The 20,025-nt window shown below is 38.5% G+C and overlaps 1 protein-coding gene across 1 annotated transcript in view; it reads right to left on the bottom strand.

Moving 5' to 3' along the window:
* PHF14 (PHD finger protein 14) overlaps positions 1-311 on the bottom strand; it is a 171,276-nt gene extending 170,965 nt beyond the window's left edge. The window contains exon 1 of the mRNA XM_049768882.1: positions 173-311. Coding sequence (XP_049624839.1) covers position 173 — 1 coding nt within the window. The 5' untranslated portion in view covers positions 174-311. The remainder of the gene's footprint in view (positions 1-172) is intronic.
* Positions 312-20,025: the final 19,714 nt, after the last annotated feature.

Here is a 20,025-nt window from a genome sequence, read left to right as displayed (position 1 = left end):
TACAGGCAAAATAAATAAGTAAAAGAGGAATCCTAATCAAGCCAGGGGATGCAAGCACACGCCATCCATCATTCATTCCTCGAGGAAGCCCCAAATCCCAACCAAGCCTGACTTTTTCCTACAAGGGCTGGAATGGACTTTGCTCCCCCGCGCAGGCCTCGGACACACTTACTAAGGAATCCGTGAAGTGTTTGTTCTTTTGGAGAAAGAAGACCCTAAGGAGACACACTGCGGGAGCCCCAGGAGCGCCCGGCTCGGGGCCCCGCGTCCGAAGCTGCTATTTTAAAAGCGGCGCCGCTGACCAAGACTTGGAGCCCGAGCGCGGCCCCGCCGGCCCCTCCCGCCCCCCGCCCGACCCTCGCGCCACCGGCCTCGGCCTCGAGCTCCCCTTTCCCACGGGGCTCCCCAGCCTGAGGCGCCCTGAAGGCTCCAGCCCCTACGGCCCGGGTGGGTTGCTTTCTCCCCCTCGCCCGCCCCACTCAAACGATTAGAAAAATAAGTGAGAACTTTATTAGCCTGCACCCGAAGCCACGCAAGTCCCACGTCATTGACACAGTTCCCAGGCCGGTGGCTCGAGACAATAGAGAAAGCAACGACCCGGATACAGCTCGGAAGACCGAGGAAGTGAAACCACCACCAGGTGAATGTGGCCCTCCGAGCAGCGGGACGCCACCGCGCATGTGCCAAGCTCACTTCGCCGCTGCTACGCCTCGGGAAGGAGGGGGCCGAAGGGAGCCGAGAGAAGCCGAGAAGAGCCGAACGGAGCCGAGAAGGAGCCGAGAGGAGCCGAGTGGGGCCAAGAGGAGCCGAGTGGAGCCGAAAGGAGCCGAGTGGGGCCGAGAGGAGCCGAGTGGGGCCGAGAGGAGCCGAGTGGGTCCCAGAAGGAACCGAGAGCGAGCCGAAAGGTGTAGAGTTGCAGAAGCCAAATCAGGGCAGTATGGAAGTAAATCAGAGGACACTCTCTTTTCTGGACTCGCAAAATCTGTGCAAATCAGGGAAAGCTAATATTTGTTTCCAGTCTTTTTATGTTAAGGATGTAATCAGAATAACCGTCTCCCAAAGGGGCGTTTGCTGTCACAACAAAACCCCCAAACAGGGAGCAGTCATCACATTGCATCACCTATGGTGACCTCTGATTCTGTCCCCTGGTACCACATGGCTTTCCAGCACAGCTGGGAGCAACGCCCCATAAGGCTGAGCGGGGTGAACAAAACAAAAACTAGAATATTTGACATCTACACTTAGAAATGATCCTTCAAGCTACTCCTACAAAAGCTAAAGAAATAAATAGCAAATTGCTGATGTGTTCAATTGTTACAGAAAGACAAAAGTTAGACAAAAGACAGCCAACATTTCCTGAAGAATCGAATTTGGGTCTGCACTGTACCACTGAATTTCTGTATATCTTTAGTAAGGCAGCTTGATTTTTTTTTAATTCTCTAGTTTATAAGAGTTAAGTCTTGATAAGCAGATGACAAACTACCCTATCTCCATAAATAGGAAAACGATAAACAAATCCAAGAAATAAGAGACCAATGCAACAACTGATGTTTTTACTAGGTTGGTTTTTTCTTTGTTTGTTTTGTTTTGTTTTGGCTTGGTTTTTGGGTCACACCCTGCAGCGCTCAGGAATTACTCCTGGCTCTGTGCTCAGAAATCGCTCCTTGGCAGGCGCGGGGACCATAACGGGATGCTGGGATTGTCTGTTTTTGATCTGCTCCGTGCAAAAGCCCTTCCACTGTGCTATCTCTCTGTCCCTGATGTTTTTATTCTTTGTTTGTTTGTTTTTGTTTTGTTTTGGGGTCACACCCGGCAGCGCTCAGGGGTTATTCCTGGCTCTATGCTCAGAAATCGCCCCTGGCAGGCACAGGGGACTGTATGGGATGCCAGGATTCGAACCACCGTCCTTCTGCATGAAAGGCAAACACCTTACCTCCTTGCTATCTCTTTGGCCCCACCATACTGTCTATTATTTTTCTTAAATGCCACAGATGAATGAGACAATTCTGTATCTATCTCTCTCCTTCTGACTTATTTCACTCAGCATCATAGTTTCGGTGTCCATCCATGTATAGGAATCATGGCTTCATTTTTCCTGACAACTTCATAGTATATCATTGTGTATATGTACCACAGTTTCTTTAGCCAGTCATCTGTTGTTGGGCCTTTGGGTTTCTAACAGAATTATTAAACAGAGATCAGTAAACTAGAAATATGATAAACTGAAAAAATTGTTACCAATTCAAGAGATGTTATGGCAAAAAAAAAACAAAAAAAAAAAACAGGGGCCGGGCGGTGGCGCTGGAGGTAAGGTGCCTGCCTTGCCTGCACTAGCCTAGGACGGACCGCGGTTCGATCCCCCGGCGTCCCATATGGTCCCCCAAGAAGCCAGGAGCAACTTCTGAGCGCATAGCCAGAAGTAACCCCTGAGCGTCACCGGGTGTGGCCCAAAAACCAAAAAAAAAAAAAAAAACAGGATGTTTAAGATTTTAAGTTTCAATTTAAGGTTTATTTCTGAATTGGCATAACTTGATTAGTCATAATTAGTCATAGGCATGCAAAAGTTACATAAATTATCACATGTGATCATAATGAGTCACTCATTGAAGCAATACGACCTTGATATTGACTGTTTATGCATTGTAGGATGTTTACCAGAATTTCTAGAAAGTAACCACTAATACGAATAATAACTGCTTTTTTATTAATAATTTTTATTTTGACCAAAGTGGATTAAACCTGGCTGATGTAATACGTACTAAGAATATATAGTTTTAGGGCCTGAAGAGATAGTACAGCAGTGTTTGCCTTGCAAGCAGCCGATCCAGGACCTAAGGTGGTTGGTTCAAATCCCGGTGTCCCATATGGTCCCCCGTGCCTGCCAGGAGCTATTTCTGAGCAGACAGCCAGGAGTAACCCCTGAGCACCGCCGGGTGTGGCCCAAAAACCAAAAAAAAAAAAAAGAATATAGAGCTTTACCCCTAGCTTGAAGCCCCAGTAACCATATAAAAATGATCTGCAAACCCGCTTAGAGGTCTGCACTCATGAGAGGTTCAGCCCAGCATCTGGCAATAAACTCACTTGTTTATTGCATTACTGCCTTCTCTTCTGGACTTTTTGGGATGGATTTCAAGTCCATCAATTTCAATTTCAAGTCCACCAATTTCCTGGTATTGTGCCAAGAGATAAGCAATTTCCAATAGGTGAATGCTTCAAGCTGATCAGACCTCTTGTTCTACTGCCTACGTAAGAGTGCTGTGGGTTTTAGAGGTTTATTCTGTAATTGTATACAAAAACAGTAATAGTACTGGCTTCTTGAAAGCTATATTGCAGAGACAGTTAAGTAACCTTGGTCAGATGATGTAAGAAATGATTGTTCTGAAATTTCTTAAACACAATATAAAGAGAGAAAATACAGGATATCTACAAAAGAATAAGATCCAGGTTGAAATCAATATTCCCATAGCAACTCTGAATGGTTCAAAGTTCTAAATTAATTTCAGCTTTTTCAAAGGGGTCATGTATAATTACTTTCTTTAAATTATATAAAATCACAAAGTTCATAAATCTGTATAAAAATAGGTAGCAAAAATCTGTTATTTTTACTATGAGTAAAAATGTGTATATAACAAATAATATTAAAATTAAAGTTTTTGACTATTTGTTCATTTAGATAGAGTAAAAATTGTGGGAGAGTGGGACTGGAGCAATAGCACAGAGGTAAGTCGTTTTGCATTTCAAAAGCTTTGGGTAAAGGACAGAGGGAGTGAGAGAGAAGTCTTTGTATTAGAATAAAATAAGGTAGGCAGTGGGTGGAGGATGAGGTATATATTTATATATATTTATTTTTCACATTTTATATATTTATATATTTATTCTTCACATTTTCTGTACAATTTTCTATAATGTACATATGTGTATATATGCATGCATAGAGAGAGACACTTATTATAGGTTTAGAGCAATTCTAGGAGTTCTCATGACATTTAGAGATTGATGAATTAAAAGAACAGAAGGTATGTTTGTGCATTTTTGTTTGTTTGAAAACTTCACCTTTTTAATTGATGATCTGGAACCTCCTGTATCTAACCTTATTTGTCTATCTTATATGAAATCTTGGACAGTTTATGATGTTACTTCATTAATGCTGTCTCTATCCATCTGCTTTGCTTTCTAGGGACTTGCCATGTGTGAATACAACTCCTGGTCTGTCGTTCATATACATAGAAACATGATTAAATACCTTGTCTAAGTGATCTAACTAATAAACAGCACTTACAAAAACGTTGATATATTTACTTCACAATCTGTCTTTCCTCCATCGATATCAGATAATAACATTTCACAAATATTTTCTATCATGCTAATTTAAACTCATGTTACCACATGTGTTATCTATAAAAACAGTACACTAGGTAAATAAAAATAACAAAAATACAAGATGTTGAATTTAAAATTAATTTTATTATTAATTTTTTATTGATAAATGCTGTTATAAAATTTCTTGGTCTAGCTTTAAACCTCATATATGTATAATACACATTCACCATCAAAATTCTAGAGCCACCTTCTGATAAAAAGGACACAAGTATTTACTTTTACCATACCCCTATTTTTCTTTAGTAAGCCTGTAATTTTCACGAAGACTAATTTTGTTACTGTTTGGAAGTTTGCTTTATATATTAATATTTTATATTTGAATGAAATCATGTGGTTATTGAATATTTTACTTCCATTTCATTTTTATAAAATATCTAGAACTAGAAAAGAACTACTCAGTTAATCATTATCAGGGATAAAGGAGTAACTACTAAAGAGTTAGGATTTTTCTTTCTGGGTATATTCTAAATATTCTGAAATTAGTTAGATATATTGATTGTATAACTTTGAAATATGCCAAAAATTATTGATTGAATGCAATAGAGTGCAATTTATGGTATATGGATTACATCTGCCTTAAATCTGACAAAATATTATCGCTGAGAGCTATGAGTATTTTTTCATCCACACCCAGCTGTACTCAGGAGTTGTTCTTGGCTCTGTGCTCAGGAATAAATACTGATGGGCTCAGGGGGCCATACGGAATGCCAGTGATTGAGCCCATCTTGGCCATGTGAAACACCCTACTGCTATACTATCGCTCTGGCCCAAGCAAAAACATAAAATAAAATTTAGGGCCTTTTTGCATTGTAAAATTTTATACTCTTTGGGGACTAAAGAGATAGTAGGGTAGTATAATGAATACAACTGACCTGAGTTCCATCCATGGCATCTGATATGGTTTCCCAAGAGCACTAGGAGTAATCCCTAAGTACAGAGTCTGGAGTCAACCCTGAACACTGATATGTGTAATCTTGCACAAATTTTTTGTTTTGTTTTGTTTTGTTTTGGGGGGGGGTCACACCCATGATGATCAAGGGGTTACTCCTGGCTCTGTGCTCAGAAATCACCTTTGGCAGGCTTGGGGGACCATATGGGATGCCGGAATCAGACTGCCGTCCATACTGTGTTGGTAGATTTGGTAGAAGAATAGATTAAGTTAGGACATATTGAAACTTCATTTTAAAAGTGGAATTCTATCTTTGTTATACAAAAATATAATGGAAATGGCTGTTGTTAATTGAGGTAAGGAATCGTAATTCTACTATAGTTCCAATGGGCACCCTGTAACCTGGCCTTCCCACTCCTGCAACAATTCCTAAAGACTAGTCGCTGGTTGTAATAGACTTAAAAGACTTTTTATAATATACCAATACACCCAGATGATAGTAAAGAATTTGCATTTTTTTCATTCTCTCAATAATAGAGCACCTATGCACAGATTTCAGTGAACTGTTTTACCTAAGGAAATAACCAACTCACCTACTGCTGGGAGCATCTTGCATCCCCCCAGCTCTAGTGGGAAAATATCCTATGACAGGGAAGTGTTTGAACATGAACAGGTCGACAGAATAATATTGGAGAAATGAGAGACCACACAAATGAATTGTATGAGGACCCACGTTCTGGCAAATGTATGACAAAACTGAATCTCCATGATGGGAGTATATATAGGGCAACACCACAGTCTTAGCAGGCATGAAAGGAATTTCCTTGTTGACATAAAGTGGGGGTTTGGAAAAACAGAAACATAACAATAAGCCTGTTGGTATTTACATAACAAACATGACTCGCTAGGCTCAGTTGGAAAGGATTTATTTAAGAAGCCCTGAGTTAGAAAGTTAGTGTCTCAAAAAGGAGGGGGTTGCCTGATATTTGTAACTGGATCAGTTTTACAGGTCTGCAGGTAGCAGGCAGAGGTTGCTTTAGAGATAGCAGATGGCCAGGTCAAAGAAATGTTAATTTTGTGCCAGGCTAGCATCTACAGAGACTCAGAGCTAACTTTGCCAACTGGCTTTTAGATGTAAATACAGCTGGCAAGGAGAGAGGAAGCTTGTCTTTGACTAATTTAGTGCTGGAATTTCTCTGGGCAAAAGAATTTAATTGAGGTCATATTTTGACCTGTAATTTTACAAGGGAGAAATAATCTATATAATATAGAGGGAATGTAATGTCAGTACCATGACATAAATCTCAGAAATATTGTCAGTAATCCAAATAGGGGCAGAAACATCTGCAACAGGTCTGCTGGACAAACATTTCTTGGGAAATTATCAGTTCTCTGCTCCAGGAAAATTACATCTGGTGGGGCCTACTGAATCCCCCTTAATGGACATGCCTATGCAAGATCCAACAGCCTACCTTTGTCAGTATTTTGTTGATGTAGTCTTACATCTTATCTATGCAAGGTCTCCTGATGTGCATATTATTCACTATATGGATGATATCTTGCTTGCTTGCATGTTCTAATGCCAGGGAGTTTGAGAGATTATGCAAGATGTGATAACATGCTTGCCAGTGACTGGTTTACAGGTTGTTACATAGTAAATTTAGATACTGACCCTGTATGAATATTTGGGTTATGTTCTTGAGTGCATCCCCAGAAAATTTCCATCTACCAAAAAGACTTCAAAACTACTAATAATTTAAAAAAAAACTGCTGGGAGATATTAATTGGATCTGTCCCTCCCTTGGAATTCCCACTTCAAAGCTTACCAACTTGTTCCTCACCCTTGAAGGAGACTTGACCCTGGATAGTTCAAGACAGTTAATCTCTGAAGTTAAAAAAAAAAATTAGAATTTTTTATGGACTGGATCCAAAAGTCCTATATTTTCAGGTTTGCTCCTGAGGAAAAAGTATGGTTATTTTTATCTGCTATACCAATATTGCCAGCTGCTATGATAGTCCAGTTGGTTACCTGACCCATTAGAATTGCTCTATTTACAGAACAAAGAGCCTTGCGGACCTGTGCCATATTTGGAGTTAATATCAACCCTTATAATTAAAGGGAGACTGTGAGTACATGCTTTACTAGGCTATGACCTTCATATCATAGTCCTACCAGAAACTAAAAAAGAAATTAAAGCAATTTTTCCCTTCAGTAATGTTCTTCAAAGAGGTTTAGCTGATTTCTCAGGAGAAATTTCCTTTCATTACCTGGTTGGGAAAGCCTGGGATTTTTTTTTTTTTCAGAAGGATGTCCTTTGTAATTTCTTCTATCATTTATTCTCCCCCCATTCCTGATGCTCCAGTGTATTATACTGATGGGTCATTATCAGGGATAGGTGTGATCTTTAGCCTCTCACTGACCACAACAGTGTTTACAAATTACAATTTTGCCCAACAAGCAGAACTCGCCACTTTTATTTATTTATTCTCTCATGTGTCATGCGCATATAATGTGATGAGTGACCAGAATACATGGCTGGCCTTTCCCTGGAATTGTAACTGCTTCACTAAGTGCCCATAACCATGTGGTTCAGGATTTGCTTCAGCAGTTACAAGCTCTTTTACAAAATCACTCTGAACTTATTAGTCATATTAGATCTCATTCTGGTCTCCTTGGGCTGATGGCTCAAGAAAATGTAATTGGGGCCGGGAAGGTGGCGCTAGAGGTAAGGTGTCTGCCTTACAAGTGCTAGCCAAGGAACGGACCGCGGTTCGATCCCCCGGCGTCCCATATGGTCCCCCCAAGCCAGGGGCGATTTCTGAGCACATAGCCAGGAGTAACCCCTGAGCGTCAAACGGGTGTGGCCCAAAAAAAGAAAAAAAGTAAAAAAAAAAAAAAAAAAAAAAAAAAAAAAAAAAAAGAAAATGTAATTGCTGATCTCCTGGCAGCACCTGCTTTAATATCACCTGTAGAAGAGCATCAAGCCCTATACAAAAATGCCTTCCACCTTCATATTTATTACTGAATCCCATGGAAACAAGTTAGACAAAATTTTTGTGCTTGTCCTGTTTGTGCTCCTTTACATTGAACCCACATATAGCTGAAGCTAACCTGTTAGGTCTGCAGACAAATGAATTACGGCAAATGGATATTACACCTGTTAACTTTTTTCCAAACAAAACTTTTCTTCATGTAGCAGTTGACACTTATTCTTGTTTTATATGGGCTGTTCTTATGACTTCTGAAGGAGCTAATAAAATTTATTCCTTTTGTATTACAATGTTTTTCTCTCATGGGTATTACCCATACCATCAAAACTGATGGCCCAGCTTACACTACTAAAACTTTTCAATCTCTCTGTAATGAATGGCAAATCAAACATGCTGCTGTATTCTTACAACCCTCAGGGCCAACATGTCATTGAAGTGTTTTAATTATTAAATTATTAATTTATTAATTATTAAAATTAAATTATTAATTATTAAAAATAAAAAGGGGGTATGTCCCAACTTGAGTTATTATTCCTAATATTATTCTCTTTACCTCAAGGAAAGCCTTACATACAGCTGCTGAACAACACTTTCAAGTATGTCCACAGGCTCAGAAAACAATAAATTCACCTACCTGGGTAAAAATTGACAAAGAATAGGTAGTGCTTATATTTACACAGTTTACATCCCCACCAAGAAACTCTGGGTCCCATTAGGCCCCATCAGAAGTTGAATCCACCCAGACTCAGAAAAGCTTCAAGCTCTTTCAACATGAAGCCATATAATAAAACTATCCCAACAAGGAGAAGCTGTCCTCAGAACCTCCTGCACCTGGGTCACCCCGAAATAATAGCAAACTTGTCTTCCAGGCCCTTGATGCCTCGGTTTCAAAATGAGGAAGGAACCTCTTCTTTTATAATGTTCTAATATTTTTATCACAGTTTATGGAAAAGGAACTTAGTTGCCCTAGTCTTGTATTACAGTGCTCAGTGCACTAAACTCTTCCTACAGTGCTGAGTATAAGAATGTTTAGCAATTATGAGAAAAAGCTTTGTGATATGGGTATAAAAAAAGATATGGAAAAGATGATTTGTTTGAGAATAATATATATAAAATTTAACCTATGGCACGTTTACAGCCAAGTATAACCTTTCTTATGGTGATTCCTAACAATTAGATGTTACAATAACTGGCTTAAAATTTCCTCACCACCATACTTGCCTGCTCTATATTAATAAAGTGCTTTGATCCATTCCCATTTACCAGCCTAGATCGGCCATATATACAGCTATAGCAAATTAAACGATCATCTTTGTATGTGTGTGCATGTGTGTATCTGTGTGGTATCATTATGTTTGTAGTCAATTCTTTGTCTTTCTGTGTTGTACATAATGTCTGCTTGTGTTGTAAAAAGACCTTCTATCATCCTCCTCCCCACCTGCCACGTACCAAAACCTTTTCTGTTGTTACCCTATGCTCACCTATTCCATATTTGTTGCTTTCCCTATTAAACCACATTACTCCTACAGATCAACACCCCTGTTCCCTGGAGCACTGTTCCCTTATCCTTTTCCAACCTCACATCACCATGATCTGTTACTCAGATTGGCTTTTTGAGTAGACCTAGGGACTGATCTCGGCCAGTAACTTCACCCAACAGCTGCCGAACATTTCTATTACCTTTATGACTTCTCTCAATAGACAGGTTGCCTCTTTAGTTGAAGCAGTAATCCAGAATTTACCTACCTTGGACTTGATGACAATAGACTAGGGAAAGACATGTGTATTTTTATATGTATTTCCTGGAACAATGTTTTATTATACCTATATATCAGGGATATTAGAGTATGGCATCTACTGAGGGATAGACAATGCAATCTAGTCATAGTCTCCTAGTACTCCAATATACTTTGTAGCTATATCCCTTTTTTCTTTTTGCATAGATCCAGTAAAATTGGACATCTTATTGAGAGGAGTTCCTGTCTATTAGGGAAAGGAACTCCAAAATTATTTATTTATTTTCATTTTGGGGCCACACCCAGTGATACTCAGGGATTAAGCCTGGCTATGCACTCAATATTGTTCCTGGCTTGGGGAACCATATGGGGATCAAACCACATCTGCCCTAGGCTAGCGTGGGCAAGGTTTACTGCTTGCACCACCATTCCACCCCAAGCAATAGTATTTAGTAATTTATTTATTTTTTTAAGGATTAGAGTTAAAGGAGCACAGTAAAAATGGTGTTAGAGTGGCAATTATTGTTTGCATAGGCCCACCAAAATATGATGGACATGGAAAGAAAAAACCTTGGCCTAAATATAAGGAAACCCTACCCCTGAAGTTTCTTGGCATAAGACCAACTCTAGGCTCGAGGCAAGCTAGTTTGTCCAATCCAAGACATTGTAGTGCCAACACACTGTTATTTTTCACAAACTTTCTGTTGTTGGTATCATGTTTCTGTATTAAAGATCCTGGAATCTGCATATCCTACATTGAAGTCAGGATGTGGAGCGTCCTCTAGTTTCACCTCACAATTAAAGGGCAATGCAGAGAGCCCTGTCCTGTAAGCAGGTCGCTGATATTGTTAAATCTTCTCAGTGTTAAGGGAAGTCTCTTTTGAGCAGGTCGATATCAGAGCAGCAGTAGGGTCTTCCCTTGTAGAGGATTGCTTCCAGGTGATGTTATGGACAAACTTAGATGTTTCATGGATGGCTTCCCTGGTTCAGGGGTGAATGGGGAACGCCCATTCTTCTGAGGCCTATGCCAATGTTCAGGGTGTAAGATCCCATTGCACTACAAGATTTGTGTGTTCCAATCTCTATTAGATAAGATCTTATTTGTATGTATAGTATTTTCCCATTTTAATGTGCCTATGCAAACAAGGAACAATGCCATGTGGCGTTATCGGCACATATGGGGGCCATAAGAACAAGTCCAATAATCCCCATGACATGGTTCAATCATAAGCATAAAACTGTGGGACTCTTTCACCAAAATTCTTTATTGAACAACTCACAAAGAGATGAAAAGATAAAAAGTGGTTAGAATCGTCACTGTATAAGAGAATATTTAGTAAGACATATAGCTGTCAGAGAAAAAAACACATAAAATATTCAAAAGACATACGTGTCCATTTTCTGTCTTTTGAAATAGTTGGGGGTTGTTAGATCCAATGCATGGCTTTGGTCTGTGATTAGGATTATGCAGTACTGAAGTTAAAAAGAGTAATGCGGGGCCCGGAGAGATAGCACAGCGGTGTTTGCCTTGCAAGCAGCCGATCCAGGACCAAAGGTGGTTGGTTCGAATCCCTGTGTCCCGTATGGTCCCCCGTGCCTGCCAGGAGCTATTTCTGAGCAGACAGCCAGGAGTAACCCCTGAGCACCGCTGGGTGTGGCCCAAAAACCAAAAAAAAAAAGAGTAATGCGGGTTACTGATGGTTGGGGGGTGAGAGAGTTAAGGAGTAAAAATGAGCTTTGTAGGGGTGTGCAAAATGGCAGAATACAAAATGGATAATCTGCATACGCAAAACATAACTTAAGGGTAGGGAATACTCTTAATATATGCTGTGCGCACAGGGGCACTAGCCCCCACGAGGTTTTGAACATGTAGACTGGTAAGAAATTGCCAGTGACAACCTTAGTGCAACCAAGCAAATCTCAGCACACCCCAAGTTAGGACCCACCATTTCTGGCCGCTTGGGCTGGCATCCAGGGAAGGCCTGGAGGCCGGGGACAGAAGAGGGGACGGCTGGGGGCATATCAAGGCTCCCAGCACACCCAAGTTAGGGAGAAGGCCTTTGACATGGGGTCTCCCCAAACCCCATGCCGGGTAGAGCTACACTCCAGATCAAGAAAGTTTAGTAATTTATTTTAATGACAATATTGAGGAGCAAGTAAATATTTGAATATTAATATATTCATAAATTAATAAAAAACAAATACATTTCAGAGGAATAATAATGGCAACATAAATGAGTAATAGAATATCAATATTCTAAAAAAGATACAAAGATCAGTAATAAGATACAGTATTCTAAAAATTTGTTGGTAAAAATCTTTTTACCAAAAATATATTAGTGAAAAAAAGTACCACTATTTAGAAAATTTCACAAGAACTGAAGAGCTAGTAGAGATGTTAAAGTACATGTAGATGACCCTCATTTTATTTCCAGCACCTCTTATGTTTTCCTGAGTACCACCAGGAATTATTTCTGAGCACAGAGCCAGGAGTAATTCCTGAACACTCTCAGGTGCAGCCTAAGCCTCTTTATGCCACCAAATAAATAAAATAGTCCTCTTTTTAGAAAATATAATAGTAAAATTAAACAAAATTTATGTTTTAGTATTTATTTAATTTTGTACATAAAGTTTTGGGTATTTAAGCTGAAGGCAATGAATACCATTTTAAGACTTATAACAATGAAAAGAAGCAGACAAATATGTTTTCATATTTCTAATAGAAATTTTATAATAAAAGACATTTATGCCATTGAGGCATAAACTAATAGAAAGACATTTATCTTTAGATTAAGAATAACAATAAAATCTTTATTAATAAGTAAAGGTATACTTTGTATTTTGCTAACAGAAAAACAACTGCAGTTGCCAATTTATTTGTGAGAAATATAATTAAATGCTTAGATGCTGAGTGGAAAATTATAACATTCTGATTTTAATTTGTATTAACATAATTATATTACATGGCTCACTTCTCAAGTTATTTCTCTCTTTAAAAAACTATTCCTTTTTGTCACAATTTTTAATAACACATAATCACATTCTTTCCAGTATTTTCAAGCTTGAATCTTCAGAGAAACTATGCAAAAGAAATCTATCTTGGAATTATTAATACATTGTTTAGATATTTTCAGAACTTTTCATCAAACAACTCATATTTAATATATTTATTTACTTACTTATTTTATTTTTTGGTTTTGGGTCACACCTGGCAATTCTCAGAGGTTACTCCTGGCTCTGCACTCAGAAAACACTCCTGGCAGGCTCTGGGGATCATATGGGATGCTAGGGATTCAACCTGAATCAGCCATTTATAAGTCAAATGCCCTACCCATTGTGATATTGATCTGGTCAAGATAATTCATATTTAATAAAATTTAATATTTTGTTTTAAATACTAAAAGGGTAGCATACTTAGGCTTTTCTGTATTATTAAATTAACCACAAATCCACAAATATTAGAGCAAAGGAACAAGAAATCCAGGAGGTGCAAGTGTTAGAGAGTGATGATAAAATCATTTCTATTAATTGATTATAAAATTATGCCTGATTGTTTTATTTTATATTTATTCCTTTATTTAATTTTGCAAGCTACAAATCATTTTAATATAAATTATTTTATTAAAAATTATGTATCGGGCCCGGAGAGATAGCACAGCGGCGTTTACCTTGTAAGCAGCCGATCCAAGGACCAAAGGTGGTTGGTTCGAATCCCGGTGTCCCATATGGTCCCCCGTGCCTGCCAGGAGTTATTTCTGAGCAGAAAGCCAGGAGTAACCCCTGAGCACAGCTGGGTGTGGCTCAAAAACCAAAAAAAAATTATGTATCACATAATTGACATAGTTAATATAAAACATGTTTACAAATAAGTGGGAGTGAAATTACTAAAAAAAAAATAAGAAAATAAAAACAAAAGAAAAAAATGAATTAAAAATTTAGAACAACCAAAATCTTTGTGAAAAATTTGTTTCTTATAATAAGGTCATTAAGTCATTGTCAGAAGATTTAGTAAGCTCTTGTTGCTTGCTAGTTGATAAGTCTGTTCTTTTGTTTCTTAACATTAGGTGGCTTCTAATCATTATCATTTATGGTCTCCTGAATACCTGGACCACCAGGATGCCACCATATTAGGTGACTTCTGAATGTTGGCATGTAAATTGGTGTGTTCTTAAAGGGATGACAGTATTTAAAAAACTAAAGTTGTCTGGCAGCTGTGACTGTAGCTGTGTAGTCCAGGAATTCCAAGCACTATTGCTGATACTGCGGGTTTTGTGAAGCATGTTTTTAGCTACCAGAGATTTTGAAAGTACTAAAAGATGTGAGAATGGAGAGGTAACTATATTTAATCCAAAAATTTCTAGTGATGTCAATCCAAATACCAGTATACTTGGAGTTTTGGTCAGATTGGTGTCCCTGCAGAGAGCTGTAGATGAGTGGTGAAGATGGGCCATTGACAAAGTGGTGATTGTGGGTGATGGGTACAGCAGGGGGTGGCTTTAGTGAAGCTGAGACTTGACTCATCCCCTCCTTTCAAGATTACCAGCTTTCAGCTGCATGGCTGATGTACTCATAATTCTTCATGGCTTGGTTTACATTTCTCGCAAAAAAAAAAAAAGAGTGAATCTATGGGGTTGGCTGAATGTCTAAACAAATCTTTAGAAGTCTTACTTTATAAAGAATAAATACCCAAATCAAAAATTGTTAGAAACAGGAATATAGCTTAGCTGTAGAACATAAGTTTAGAATGTATAAGACCTTGAGTTCTACACACACACACACACACACACACACACACACACACACACCCCAATAAAAAATTCTTAAAAATATAAATTATTCTTTTCTGAAGCATCTTTTAGAAATCCTAAACAAATTTCCCATCATACAGAACTAATCTCAATTCTATCTATATATTATATTCTTGCAATGTGGACTTTATTGCTTCTATTTGTTGGGCATTTTCTTTTTTCTGTATTCCTTTTCTGGCTTTTCATTTGGCATAAATCATAGTTGCCTTAAATTTCTTCAGGGAATGCTGCAAAGGTAGCTTTGTTTTTTGTTATTCAGCTTTATGCTCAATCAGTGGACTAAACTGGGGCCAGCAAAATACAAGGCAAACATTTTAACCCCTCTGTAACTCCTTGGAAAGTTAGCATATTTCTCAGATACTTCTCATCTGCCAACGATTGAGAACTCCAAGTGTCATTTCACATTTAAAATAGTAATGCTCTCTTTACTCCAAGGCTGCTGGATCTTTCACAAGTAATTACCTTACTTCTGTTTTAGTCCACTCAATTACAATGCATATTAGACATAGTTCCCATCCTTTCTCACTCCTTTCTTCCTTCCTTCCTTCCTTCCTTCCTTCCTTCCTTCCTTCCTTCCTTCCTTCCTTCCTTCCTTCCTTCCTTCCTTCCTTCCTTCCTTCCTCCCTCCCTCCCTCCCTTCCTCCTTCCCTCCCTTCCTCCCTTCCTCCTTCCCTCCCTCCCTTCCTTCCTCCTTCCTTCCTCCCTCCCTCCCTTCCTTCCTCCTTCCTTCCTCCCTTCCTCCCTCCTTCCTTCCTCCCTCCCTTCCTCCTTCCTTCCTTCCTCCCTTCCTCCCTCCCTTCCTCCTTCCTCCCTTCCTCCCTCCTTCCTTCCTTCCTCCTTCCTCCCTTCCTCCCTCCCTTCCTTCCTCCCTCCCTTCCTCCCTCTCTCCCTCCCTCCCTTCCTCCCTCCCTCCCTCCCTCCCTCCCTCCCTCCCTTCCTTCCTTCCTTCCTTCCTTCCTTCCTTCCTTCCTTCCTTCCTTCCTTCCTTCCTTCCTTCCTTCCTTCCTTCCTTCCTTCCTTCCTCCCTTCCTCCCTCCCTCCGTACCTTCCTTTCTTCCTTCCTTCCTATTATCTGGCTTCAGTGAGTATTACATTCTCATCTTTTTTCCCCCAGATTCTCCACTTTGAAAAAAATGTGTGGAGATATCTCTAGTTTATTAACGTGCTCCCACAAAAGTATCATGACTATAATTTTGATTGGGTCATTATCTTGAGGTGTTTGATTTTTGTAACCCAAATACCTCATTTTTCTATAGAAAAAGATGAAATTGTTATATCTTTCAATTCTACAGCCTCTAAATTTCTTTCAAATTTCAAATGGGGGTGTGCATTTGGGTCACTTTGTAGGGCTCAGTGCTTATTCCTAGCTCTGTGCTCAGGGATCACTCCTGGTGAGATCTGAGGGGCCATATTAAATTGCCAAGGGTCAGATCTACTTCTAACATGTGCAAGGCAAGTGCCTTCCTCACTGTATTATCTCTGCCCCCCCCAAGCCTCTAACTTTTACTAGTAGATACTTCATTCCCTATTAATAGTTTGAATATAACTAATTATGTTCAGTCCATCTGTTTATTATATTACCTTGCCAACTGTTAAGAATAGTAACTGTATATACTGTTAACCTACTTTGTTATACATTTCATTGAAAGCTACAAGTTTATCAGAAATATTCACATGAGAATATTCAATTGATAATTATTTCAACAACTACCCCACTATTGCATATTATAGATTTCTTTCAATCTTTAGTAAAAGTTATCCTCTTATCTGAAGTCAAAGCCAGAAACTTTAGGATATTTATTATAACATGGCACATATTTTCAGAAACAAAGTATTCCTCAAGAAAGGCTAGTTTATCCTTCAGTAACAAATTACTTAAAAGTATAAAAATTTATGAGAAAAAAACTTGTTTCTTATTTTCAGTAATGTCCACTGCAGGTCTTAATGTCTGTTTCATAGTTTTCTCTTAAAATTCAGAAATTTTGAAGGAAAAAAGGGAAACAATAGCACATATAATCTTTTTAAAGCCTTCACTTGTATATGACATTACATTTAATATCTCATTTGAAAATAAAGCAAATCATTTTATAAGTCTGACATTAATAAGGTACATAAATTATTACCATTCAGGAAGAGGAGGCACATATTTGTATACAATAATAACTAAACATTAATGCCAGTCCTACTTATAAACCTAAATTTTATTTTTATAATTTGTATCCTCTAGGACTTATTTTTCTAGTTTGTAAAGTGTACTCTTTCAAACTGTTTAAAACAGGTCACAGATTAAAGTTGAGTTTACATCAGAGGCAATTCATTGAAGCATTTTTATTAAAGTGTTGATAATTATTTTTATAAAAATGTTAGTTTATAGCTTATTTTAATTAACTTGGGTTTAAAAACTACATAAATGGGTGTGTCATTAAATGAGGGAATACTTTCCAAAAAGCTAATAGAAGTTTAGAAACAACAAATGGCATTGTTTATAAAATACCAATTAAGGCCTCTGAATGAGAAAAAAAAATCAGTTTAATGACTGGGTCATTAGCTTTTTTCTAGTCAGTTTTTCCCAATTACCCAACACACCCCTAACTAAAGTCGGAAAAATTCTGAAGTGAATAGTTTTTTTTTATGAAAATATGAAATTATACATAACATTTACCTTGTCAAATATTGTCTCTTTAACAAATTATATACTTAAAAGCAGAATTCTTTTATTGTACTAATTTAAAAAAATCCTTCTATAATTACCACAAATTAAGGAAATATGTTAGAGTTCACTAATTAGAAGGAATATTTTTATTTCTAAGGAATCAAAAAATTTTGCACACAGGCTATATATTTTTTGTTTATTGACCCTCACACACTGATGTTCCATGATCATCCTTGGATTGGGAGAGCCATGTGTGGCACCAGGAATCAGTCAAGGTCATCCTTGTGCAAGGTAAGAATTTTGTACTATCTCTCTGGCTCTGGATTTATTTTTTTTAGACATAAAATACTCAAAAATCCTCAAGCTTTCTCTTTTTGATACATTATGAAGAACAGGTAAAGCTTGAGAATAGATACAGAAGCCAGAGCAATAGAATATCGATCAGGTAGGGAGCTGGCTTCGTACATGGCTAATCTAGGTTCAATCCTTCCAGGCATTGAATCACTACAAACTCTGGCAGGAATGATTCCTGATCATAGAACCAGGAGTAAACCCTGAGCACTGTCAGGGGTGTGGCCCATTGCCCCCCTCTCAATTTTTTTTCTTATCTATTGAGTAACTTATTTCCTAGGCTGGAGCAATAGCACAGTGGTAGGGCATTTGCCTTGCTCATGGCCAACGGAGGATAGACCTGGATTCAATTTCTGGAATCCCATATGGTCCCCCAGCTTGCCAGGAGCGATTTTTGCCAGATATAGCCAAAAAACAAAAATAAAACCTTTTTCCTACAAGCTGGAGGAATGCCTAATTTATTTTGAAATTATTATAGCTATATTTCTCTATAAAACACAATTTTTTTTTTTTTTTTGGTTTTTGGGCCACACCCTGCGGCAGTGCTCAGGGGTTACTCTTGGCTGTCTGCTCAGAAATAGCTCCTGGCAGGCACGGGGGACCATATGGGACACTGGGATTCAAACCAACCACCTTTGGTCCTGGATCAGCTGCTTGCAAGGCAAACACCGCTGAAACACCACAATTTTGATAACTGAGTTACACCATATCATTAAAGATGACTCAAAGAATGGAGGTAAGGCGTGGTGCCTTTCATGCAGAAGGATGGTGGTTTGAATCGTGGCATCCCATATGGTCCCCCATGATTGCCAGGGGTGATTTCTGAGCATAGAGCCATAGTAACCCCTGAGCGTTGCTGGGTATGACACAAAAAGCAAAAAAAAAAAAAAAAAAAAAAAAAAAAAAAGATGAAGTAAAGAGCCAAAACTTATACTCAGGAGTAGTTTAATCTACTATGTATGTATTTATAAGATATTCTTTCTTAGAAAGTGTTTCTTCTCTTCATTCCTGAAATGATATTTCATATACTTAAATAAGTGTGGACAATTGTTAGCTGAGTATAAAATTATAGATTAACCAAAACTAAGTTACCTATTGCTTAAGAAACAATTTTTTTTACATTTATTTTATTTTATTTTAATTATGACAACAAAGATGCAAAGTTACAGTGGAAGCCCAATCACCCATAAACAGAATTCTCGGTAGTCCCATCGATGATATCCCAGCCTTGAACTTTCAGCCAAAGAACATTAAGAAAAACAAAACTGAACCCATGTACAATACAATTACTTTGTCCCTCAAATCCCCAGTTGTAGTACATACTAATTCTTAGCAGCACACAATATAATCTAAAGACATTAGACTTATGTAACTCCTTAAACATTGAGGGCAAAGTACATTTCTCTAGTTCCATGGCCATGCTTACTAGTTTAAGTTAACCTCAAAAGTTTTAGTGGGTTGTTTTTCTTAAGGATTGGAATCAAGGGAACATAGTAAAAAACGGTATTAAAGTGGCATTTGTTTGCATAGGCCCACCAAAACATAAGGGACATGGAAAGACAAATTATGGTCTAAATACAAGGAGACCCTACCCCTGAAGTTTCCTGGCACAGGACTGACTCTAGGCTCCAGGAAAACTAGTTTGTCCAATTCAAGTCATCGTCTGTAGTGGTAATACACCTCCATTCCTCTCATAGTCTCTGTTGTTGGTATCATGCTTCTGTATTAAAGATCCTGGAGTCTGCATATCCCATATTGCAGTCAGGATGGTGCAGAGCATCCTCTCGTTTCACCTCACACTTAAGGGGCACTAGAGAGAACCATGTCCTGTAGAGCAGGTCATTGTTGTTGTCAAGTCTTCTCAGTGTAAACGGAAGTCTCTTTTTAGGAGGTCGATGTCAGACCCTTGGTAGTGTCTTTCCTGGTAGAGGACTGCTTCCAGCTGTTGCTATATAAAACCTTGGATGTTTCGTAGATAGCTTGCCTGGTTCTGGCGTGAATGGAGGATGTCCATTCTTCTGAGGCCTGTGCCAGGTCATTATATCAATGTTAAGGGTGTAAGGTACATTGTACTGAGATTTATTAGATAAAAACTTATCTGTATGTATGGTGTTTTCCCATTTTAATGTGTCTATGCAAACAAGGATCAATGCCATGAAGCGTTATTGGTGCATCTGGAAGCAATAGGAACAAGACCAGCAATTTCCATGACATAGT

The sequence above is a fragment of the Suncus etruscus genome, chromosome 1 (assembly GCF_024139225.1).
Source record: "Suncus etruscus isolate mSunEtr1 chromosome 1, mSunEtr1.pri.cur, whole genome shotgun sequence".
Classification (NCBI taxonomy): Eukaryota; Metazoa; Chordata; class Mammalia; order Eulipotyphla; family Soricidae; genus Suncus; species Suncus etruscus.
This window is presented reverse-complemented; position numbering and strand designations above follow the sequence as displayed.